This window comes from Pristiophorus japonicus, chromosome 30 (genome assembly GCF_044704955.1).
Source record: "Pristiophorus japonicus isolate sPriJap1 chromosome 30, sPriJap1.hap1, whole genome shotgun sequence".
Taxonomy (NCBI): Eukaryota; Metazoa; Chordata; class Chondrichthyes; family Pristiophoridae; genus Pristiophorus; species Pristiophorus japonicus.
The window spans coordinates 9,162,543-9,171,902 of NC_092006.1; the positions used below are offsets into that span (position 1 = coordinate 9,162,543).

General features: G+C 55.8%; 1 protein-coding gene across 3 annotated transcripts in view; it reads right to left on the reverse strand.

The window, feature by feature from the left end:
- Nucleotides 1-9,360, reverse strand: part of LOC139240200 (aryl hydrocarbon receptor nuclear translocator-like) — a 50,944-nt gene that overhangs the window by 32,513 nt on the left and 9,071 nt on the right. For all 3 annotated transcript variants that reach the window (XM_070868646.1, XM_070868645.1, XM_070868644.1), the window contains exons 5-8: nucleotides 8,599-8,812; nucleotides 5,429-5,642; nucleotides 3,833-3,935; nucleotides 1,323-1,388 (exon numbers count right to left, since the gene is read on the reverse strand). In XM_070868646.1, coding sequence (XP_070724747.1) covers nucleotides 1,323-1,388; nucleotides 3,833-3,935; nucleotides 5,429-5,642; nucleotides 8,599-8,812 — 597 coding nt within the window. The remainder of the gene's footprint in view (nucleotides 1-1,322; nucleotides 1,389-3,832; nucleotides 3,936-5,428; nucleotides 5,643-8,598; nucleotides 8,813-9,360) is intronic.

Here is a 9,360-nt window from a genome sequence, read left to right on the forward strand (position 1 = left end):
AAAAAAGTTATTGTTGTAATTTTAAAAAGTTGTTGTCGTGGAAAAAAGTTATTGTAGCAGTGAAAGTTGGCGACAAAGCCCTGACAAAAAGGTCACGCTCAGATGAGCTCGTGGCCCGCTTCGGACAAATAAAATTCGAGGGAACATCGACCAATGGCACTGTGAACCGTTCTGGCCGCCATCTCACAGAAAGGATATAGAGGCACTGGAGAAGGTGCAAGAGGACTTACCACGACTATGGTTAGATATGGCTATCACTATCGTTCCGGAGATAACTAGTTGTGTCACGGAATAACTGTACAGCCTGGGCGGGGCTCTTTTCTCCAGAACAGAGAAGGCCGAGGAGCGACCTAATTGAGGTATTTAAGATGATGATAGGGTGGAGAAGATGTCTACACTTGTGGGGGAGACCAGAACTAGGGAGCCATCAATATAAGGCAGTCACTGATAAACCCAATGGGGGAATTCAGGAGAAACTTCTTTACCCAGGCGAATAGTGTCGAGGCATATAAGGGGAAGCTGGATAAACACGAGGGAGAAAGGAATAGACGGATATTTCTGACCTGAATAGAAGAATTTTTATGTCTCTGAACACTCCAGTGAAGCGTCTTGGGACGTTTCACTATGTTAAACGCGGCGTATAAATCCAGGTTGTTGCTGATATAAGAACATCAGAAATAGGAGCAGGAGTCAGCTATACGGCCCCTCGAGCCTACTCCGCCATTCAATACGATCATGGCTGATCCGATCATGGACTCAGCTCCACTTCCCTGCCCCCTTATCCCCTTATCGGTTAAGAAACTGTCTATCTCTGTCTTAAATTTATTCAATGTCCCAGCCTCCACAGCTCTCTGAGGCAGCGAATTCCACAGATTTACAACCCTCTGAGAGAAGAAATTCCTCCTCATCTCAGTTTTAAATGGGCGGCCCCTTATTCTAAGACCATGCCCCCTAGTTCTAGTCTCCCCCATCAGTGGAAACATCCTCTCTGCATCCACCTTGTCAAGCCCCCTCATAATCTTGTACGTTTCGATAAGATCACCTCTCATTCTTCTGAATTCCAATGAGTAGAGGCCCAACCTCCTCAACCTTTCCTCATAAGTCAACCCCCTCATCTCCGGAATCAACCGAGTGAACCTTCTCTAAACTGCCCCCAAAGCAAGTATATCCTTTCGTAAATATGGAAACCAAAACCGCACGCAGTACTCCAGGTGTGCTGATACGGTGAGAGAAAAAAGGGTGAGAGGAGGCTTGTGTGGAGCAGAAACACAGGCACGGACCTGTTGGACTGAATCGGTCAGGTGCGGCGCTGTGCGGAGTACCTGTATCTATTTCGAAGGAAGCTGAGTCGATTCATGGATACTGGATCTACCGTCGTATTCCCGCACCTAAAAGAATAAATTGTTTTATTTTAAAAAAGATTTAGAAAACAAATGCTCTTGCAAACAGGCTCAAAATCCCCTCTTTTTTCAAGGCTCAATGCCACCTACCCACCCATACCCCTCAATCTCCTCTCCGCAGAAATGCAGCAAAATTAACTCGTACAGTAAAAGATAAAGACTCGCATTTTTATAGCTCCTTTCACCACCTCAGGACGTCCCAAAGCGCTTTACAGCCACAATGAAGTACTTTTTGAAGTTTAGTCACTGTTGTCAATGTGGGGAAAGCAGCAAGTCAATATGCGCACAGCAAGCTCCCGCAAACAGTAGTGTCATACAATCAGATCAATGTTTTTGCAGTGACTCTGGTTGAGGGGGGAAAAAAACTGGCCCGGGACACCAGGGAGAACTCTTCTTGCAATAGAGACCACGAGATCTTTTACGTTCACCCGAGAGGGCAGACGGAAAAATGGCACCTCCGAATTCTCCCCGGTGTCCGGGGGCCAATTTTTATCCCTCGATCAACGCAACAACAAAAAACAGATGATAACTGAGTGAACCTTCTCTGAACTGCCTCCAAAGCAAGTATATCCCTCCTTAAATATGGAAACTAAAGCTGCATGCAGTATTCCAGGTGTGACCTCACCAATACCCTGTATAACTGTAGCAAGACTTCCCTGCTTTTATACTCCATCCCCTAAGCAATAAACATAGAAAATAGGTGCAGGAGTAGGCCATTCGGCCCTTCGAGCCTGCACTGCCATTCAATAATCATGGCTGATCATTCCCTCAGCACCCGTCTCCTGCCCCCCGACTCCCCCAGCTGCAAGGGCCACATCCACCTCCCTCCCAAACAAATCCAATGAACTGGCATCAACAACTCTCTGCGGCAGGGAACCCCACAGGCCAACAACTCTGCGAGTGAAGAAGTTTCTCCCCAATCCCAGCCCCAAATGACCCACCCCCCCACCCCCCTCATCCCAAGACTATGCCCCCCCGGCCCCGGACCTCCCCAACACCGGGAACCCTCCCCCCGCATCCAACCCGTCAGAATCACACACGCCTCCATGAGGTCCCCTCTCATCCCTCCAAACCCCAGCGAATAAAGGCCCAGCCGATCCAGTCTCTCCTCACATGGCAGTCCAGCCATCCCGGGAATCAGTCTGGTGAACCTTCGCTGCACTCCCTCAATAGCAAGAATGTCCTTCCTCAGATTAGGAGACCAAAACTGAACACAATATTCCAGGTGAGGCCTCACTAAGGCCCTGTACAACTGCAGTAAGACCTCCCTGCTCCGATACTCAAATCCTCTCGCTATGACGGCCAACATGCCATTTGCCTTCTTCACTGCCTGCTGTACCTGCATGCCAACCTTCAGTGACTGATGAACCATGACACCCAGGTCTCGTTGCACCTCCCCTTTTCCTAATCTGTCACCATTCAGATAATATTCCGCCTTCGTGTTTTTGCCCCCAAAGTGGATAACCTCACATTTATCCACATTAATGATACCATTGGCCCTCCTGATCACTTGCTGTACCTGCCTACTATCCTTTTGTGTTTCATGCATAAGTACCCCCAGGTTCTGCTGTACTGGGTCATTATCACATTGCTGTGTGTGGGAGCTTGCTGTGCGCAAATTGGCTGCCGCCTTTCCCACATTACAACAGTGACCGCACTTCAAAAGTACTTCATTAGCCGTAAAGTGCTTTGGGATGTCTGGTGGTCGTGTAAGGCGCTACATGAATCCATGTCTTTCTTTCTTTATGGCTCAAGTTGGTTTGTTTTAAAAAAGGGAAAAGACTTGCATTTCTATAGCGCCTATCACGACAGGCTGAGCAGCCCCCGGCCTGCGAGCACCATCGGAGCGGGCCGGGGAGCGGAAGGAGCAAGCGTGGCAGTGTACCACTCCAGGGAGCAGCACGTGCTGGAGCAGGAGAGCGACGGCAGTGAAAAGGGACGTCACCGAGGTCCAGGTCGGTGATTGGAGCGCGGGGCAGGTACAGCGGGAGCGGCGAGGTCGGGGGCGAGGGAGCGGCGAGAGATTGTCGAGGGACGTGACCCGGGGGCCCAGGAGAGGCGCGAGTTCGGGAGTTCTCAGAGGAGCCGAGGGCCCAGGGGCAGCACGGGCCCAGCCCACACTGTGCGATATGTGGGCGCACTAGGTCCGTGCAGCAGAGCTGGTCTCCAGTCGTCCTGGTTAACCCTTGCCCCTGGACCAAGACCTCGCTCTGTCAAGCCCCGTGTGGTGGCTGGTGTGCAACGGCCACCCCACGTTAAAAAAATCCACCCACAGGCACCTTCCACCCTTCAGGATGTAGTTCGGGATCCGGAATATTAGGTCCTTCATTGAAACACCTGTGAACTTTTTGACGTGGAAGCGAGTCACCCTCGACTCGAGGGACTGCCTATGGTGATGATGATCACGATGTCCCAATGAAGCACACAATCACCTGACCCGGCAAATGAAAGACCTGCGTGAGCCCATGCACATTCTCATCGAGGATTGGTGGCCTTCCTTCTTCACGGTGCCCGTCTTCAAGTCCAAAATCCGGCCTGCAACAAAAAGATCGAGCGAGAGAGAAAAAAGAAAATCGGTCAGCTTGCTTGCAGGTTCTCTCGAACCGTTTCATCCGACTTTCGCCACAAGAAAAAGGCCAGAAAAGGCGGAGAGGTTTAGGGAGGGAGTTCCAGAGCTCGGGGCCCAGGCAGCTGAAGGCCGCCAATGGTGGAGCGACGAGAATCGGGGGATGCTCAAGAGGGCAGAATTGGAGGAGCGCAGAGATCTTGGAAGGGCAGGAGGAGGTTACAGAGAGAGGGAGGGGGTGTAGGGGCTGGAGGAGGTTACAGAGATAGGGAGGGGTGTAGGGGCTCGAGGGGGTTACAGAGATAGAGAGGGGTGTAGGAGCTGGAGGAGGTTACAGAGATAGGGAGGGATGTGGGGCTGGAGGAGGTTACAGAGATAGGGAGGGGTGTAGGGGCTGGAGGAGGTTACAGAGATAGGGAGGGGTGTAGGGGCTGGAGGAGGTTACAGAGATATGGAGGGGCGCAGGGGCTGGAGGAGGTTTCAGAGATAGAGAGGGGTGTATGGGCTGGAGGAGGTTACAGAGATAGGGAGGGTGTAGGGGCTGGAGGAGATTACAGAAATTGGGAAGGAGAGGCCATGGAGCGATTTGAAAGAAAGCCTTTCACGACCACCGGACTTCACAAAGTGCTTTACAGCCAATGAAGAACTTTGAAGTGTAGTCACTGTTGATTAAAAAATAAATAAAGACCGGGGATAACACCCTTACTCGTCTTCGAAATAGTGTCATGGGATCTTTTACGTCCACCCTAGAGGGCAGACGGGGCCTCGGTTTAACGTCTCATCTGAAATACGGCATCTTCAACATTGCAATGTTCCCTCAGCACCGCCCCTCCGACAGTGCGGCGCTCCCTCAGTACTGCCCCTCCGACAGTATGGTGCTCCCTCAGTACTGCCCCTCCGACAGTGCGGCGCTCCCTCAGTACCGCCCCTCCGACAGTGCGGCGCTCCCTCAGTACTGCCCCTCCGACAGTGCGGCGCTCCCTCAGTACTGCCCCTCTGACTCAGTACTAGACTGGACCTTGTTGACCTTTGTGTGCTACAAGTTCCGGGAGCGGGACTATGAACCCACGACCTTCTGACTCCGAGGTGAGTGAGCCCCGGCTGACATCTGCTTTGGCGGCCGTGCCTTCAGCTGCCCGGGCCCTAAGCTCTCCAATTCCCTCCCTAAACCTCTCCGCCTCACTTTCCCCCTTAAAGCCTCATGTATTTCCGACCAAGCCTGTGCAGGCTACTCCCAAGTTGCATTTTTCCACGGAGAAAGACCTGAATTGTGAAATCATCTGAGCTGGCCAAACGTGGGGTTGGGGGGGGGGGGGGGGGGAGGAGGGTCAGAACGGCACCTCCTGGGTTTCGGCGACAGAAGCTGGATAAATGCGCTGTGCCCGCCTCGAAGCAGCGCTGCGCTGAGAGGTGACCGGGGAAGGGTGGGGGCGGGAGCTAGGACCCCGGCGGCCGCCGTTACCTGTCATGGCGTTCTCGGAGGTGGAGAGCTGCTCCCGCAGCTTGTCCACATCGTCGGGGTGCACTTGCTCGTACAGCGAGCTGCCGAACCACTCCGACTGCGGCTGGTTGAGAACCGGGGTGATCGAGTCCGACACGTAGATGATCTTGCCCGTGTCGCACGCCACCACGAAGAGGAACCCGTCGGCCGCTTCCAGGATCAAGTGCTTCAGCTCCTTGGGTTAAAATATAACACCCCGTTAAACACACGCACCACCATCGAGGCACACTTGCCCATCATCCCCCGCTGATGTACACTGGCAGCCTCTGACCCGGGCACTTGAGCCTGAAATCCAGGCCGACACTCCCCAGTGCCGGTACTGAGGGAGCGCCGTACTGCGCTGTCGGAGGGGCAGTACTGAGGGAGCGCCGTACTGCGCTGTCGGAGGGGCGGTACTGAGGGAGTGCCGCACTGTTGGAGGGGCGGTGCTGAGGGAGCCCCGCACTGTCGGAGGGGCGGTACTGAGGGAGCCCCGCACTGTCGGAGGGGCGGTGATGAGGGAGCCCCGCACTGTCAGAGGGGCAGTACTGAGGGAGCCCTGCACTGTCAAAGGGGCGTTACTGAGGGAGCCCCGCACTGTCGGAGGGGCGGTGATGAGGGAGCCCCGCACTGTCAGAGGGGCAGTACTGAGGGAGCCCTGCACTGTCGAAGGGGCGTTACTGAGGGAGCGCCGCAGTGTCGGAGGGGCGGTGCTGAGGGAGTGCCGCACTGTCGGAGGGGCGGTACTGAGGGAGCACCGCACTGTCGGAGGGGCGGTACTGAGGGAATGTCGTACTGTCGGAGGGGCGGTTCTGAGGGAGCACCGCACTGTCGGAGGGGCAGCATTGAGGGAGTGCCGTACTGTCGGAGGGGTGGTTCTGAGGGAGCACCGCACTGTCGGAGGGGCAGTAGTGAGGGAGTGTCGTACTGTCGGAGGGGCGGTACTGAGGGAGCACCGCACTGTCGGAGGGGCAGTACTGAGGGAGTGCCGTACTGTCGGAGGGGCGGTACTGAGGGAGCACCGCACTGTCGGAGGGGCGGTACTGAGGGAGCTCCGCACTGTCGGAGGGGCAGTACTGAGGGAGTGCCGCACTGTCGGAGGGGCAGTACTGAGGGAGTGCCGTACTGTCGGAGGGGCGGTTCTGAGGGAGCACCGCACTGTCGGAGGGGCAGTACTGAGGGAGTGCCGTACTGTCGGAGGGGCGGTTCTGAGGGAGCACCGCACTGTTGGAGGGGCAGTACTGAGGGAGTGCCGTACTGTTGGAGGGGCAGTACTGAGGGAGTGCCGTACTGTTGGAGGGGCAGTACTGAGGAAGTGTCGTACTGTCGGAGGGGCGGTACTGAGGGAGCACCGCACTTTCATTTGCAAATTAGCATGACCTGGTGTCAACCGTGACTCAGTGGACAGCTCTCTCTCTCTCACCGCTGACTCAGAAGGTCGTGGGTTCAAGTCCCCACTCCAGAGACTGGCGCACAAAATCCAGGCCGACACTCCCAGTGCTGCACTGTCTGGGATGCCGTTTTTCACTCGGTTGATCCCTGGGATGAGAGGGCTGTGCTGTGAGGAGAGATTGAGTGCATTGGGCCTGTACTCTCCGGAGTTTAGATGAGAGGTGATCTCATTGAAACATAGGATTCTGAGGAGGCTTGACCGGTTAGTTAGTGAGAGACTAGATGTGGACGTAAAAGATCCCGGGGCCACTATTGGAAGAAGAGCAGGGGGAGTTCTCCCCGGTGTCCTGGGGCCGATATTTATCCCTCAACCAACATCACTAAAACAGACAACTGGCCTGCTTCAATCAGTTTTTTGATTCGACATGTGGCCTAGCTAGCGGTCCTTAAAGGACCATCGGAGGCCGCTCCTGAAGGCCGCTGCCAGCCTACACTTGGTCTCCTGACTTCCCCGAGGGCTGCCAAAATTGACCTCGGTTTTGCTAGCGAGCTGCCTGGAATGTCACGGTAGGTGACAGTAAGGCCAGAAGTCCAATATTGATCAGGCCTCGGGGTTACCTGTTCAGGTGCTGGGATTATTTCCAGCGACAGCCTAACGGTGCTGACAAATTTCGACCTCAATGTATTATTAAGGACAAAATTTGAGAGTTTTTTTTCTCTCACTATGACAGGCAAGAGATTAACCACAAAGCTGACGAAATAAGTTATGAACGTGAAATTCAGGCGGAGGTAGCAGAACTTTTGGAAGACTATCAAGAAGAATATGAGAATAAACTGGAAGAATATAAAATGAAGAATGGAAAGCCTGGAGAAAGGCAAAGGTGAGTTTTTTGTCTTTATGTTGTTGACAAATTACGATTACTTTAAATACAGTTGAATGCTCAGCGCCCTCCCGGATGCACTTCCTCCACTTAGGGCGGACTGGTCTTTGGGCCAGGGACTCCTAGGTGTCGGTGGGGATGTTGCACTTTATCAGGGAGGCTTTGAGGGTGGTCCCTTGTAACGTTTCCTCTGCCCAACTTTGGCTCGTTTGCCCGTGAAGGAGTTCCGAGTAGAGCGCTCGCTTTGGGAGTCTCGTGTCTGGCATGCGGACAATGTGGCCCTGCCCAGCGGAGCTGGTCGAGTGTGGTCAGTGCTTCGATGCTGGGGATGTTGGGCCTGGTCGAGGACGCTAACGTTGGTGCGTCTGTCCTCCCGGGGGATTTGCAGGATCTTACATCGGTGGTGGTATTTCTACGTTTCCTCTGCCCACCTTTGGCTCGTTTGCCGTGTTGGAGTTCCGAGTAGAGCGCTTGCTTTGGGAGTCTCGCGTCGGGCGTGCGGACGATGTGGCCCCGCCCAGCGGAGCTGCCACCGCAAGATCCTGCAAAAGCACTGGGAGGAACAGATGTGCCAACGTCAGTGTTGCCGATCAGGCCAACATCCCCGGCACTGCCCACACCCCAGCCGATGCAGTTCTGCTGGCGTCCATGTTCCACAAGAGCATCCTTCTGACCTTAGGGACCAGCAGCGATGGGAACTGAATGAACAGATTGCAACCCGCACAATGCCATGCTGACGAGTCGGGGCAATGGAAACCACTGCCGTCCTCCAGCTCGCGTCCTGGAGGCTGGTAGCGTTGCTCCGCGCGGGAAGGCAGTGACAAAGATCCCCATCCGGCCCGTCCCCCCGCCCCCCCCCCCCCCCCCGCCCCGCCTTACCTGGTCCGTGAGGAAGGAGGGTTTGTAGGTGCCGTCGACCGAGGTGTTGCCCGTGCCTCGCAGCGACTTCATGTGGGACACGGCCATGCGCAGGATGGTCAGCTTGTCGGGCTTGCGGGCCAGGGCGCTGCAGGTGGGCACCATGTCCGACAGCTCCGTGATGTACGCCGTCATCTTGTTCCGCCGGCGCCGCTCGATCTCGCTGTGGTTCTCCCTGGGGGGAAAGGGAAGAGCAATTGGCCTCTGTGCTGGGAGGGGGAGTGGGGGAGAGAGGCGAGGGGGGAGAGGGAGTGGGGGGGTGAGGGGAGAGAGGGAGCGGGGGGGGGGGGGGGGGGAGAGGGAGCGGGGAGAGAGGGAGCAGGGGAGGGGGGAGAGATGGGGAGCGAGGGAGAGATGGGGAGCGAGGGAGAGATGGGGAAGCGAGGGAGAGATGGGGAAGCGAGGGAGAGATGGGGAGCGAGGGAGAGATGGGGAGCGAGGGAGAGATGGGGAGCGAGGGAGAGATGGGGAGCGAGGGAGAGATGGGGAGCGAGGGAGAGATGGGGAGCGAGGGAGAGATGGGGAGCGAGGGAGAGATGGGGAGCGAGGGAGAGATGGGGAGCGAGGGAGAGATGGGGAGCGAGGGAGAGATGGGGAGCGAGGGAGAGATGGGGAGCGAGGGAGAGATGGGGAGCGAGGGAGAGATGGGGAGCGAGGGAGAGATGGGGAGCGAGGGAGAGATGGGGAGCGAGGGAGAGATGGGGAGCGAGGGAGAGATGGGGA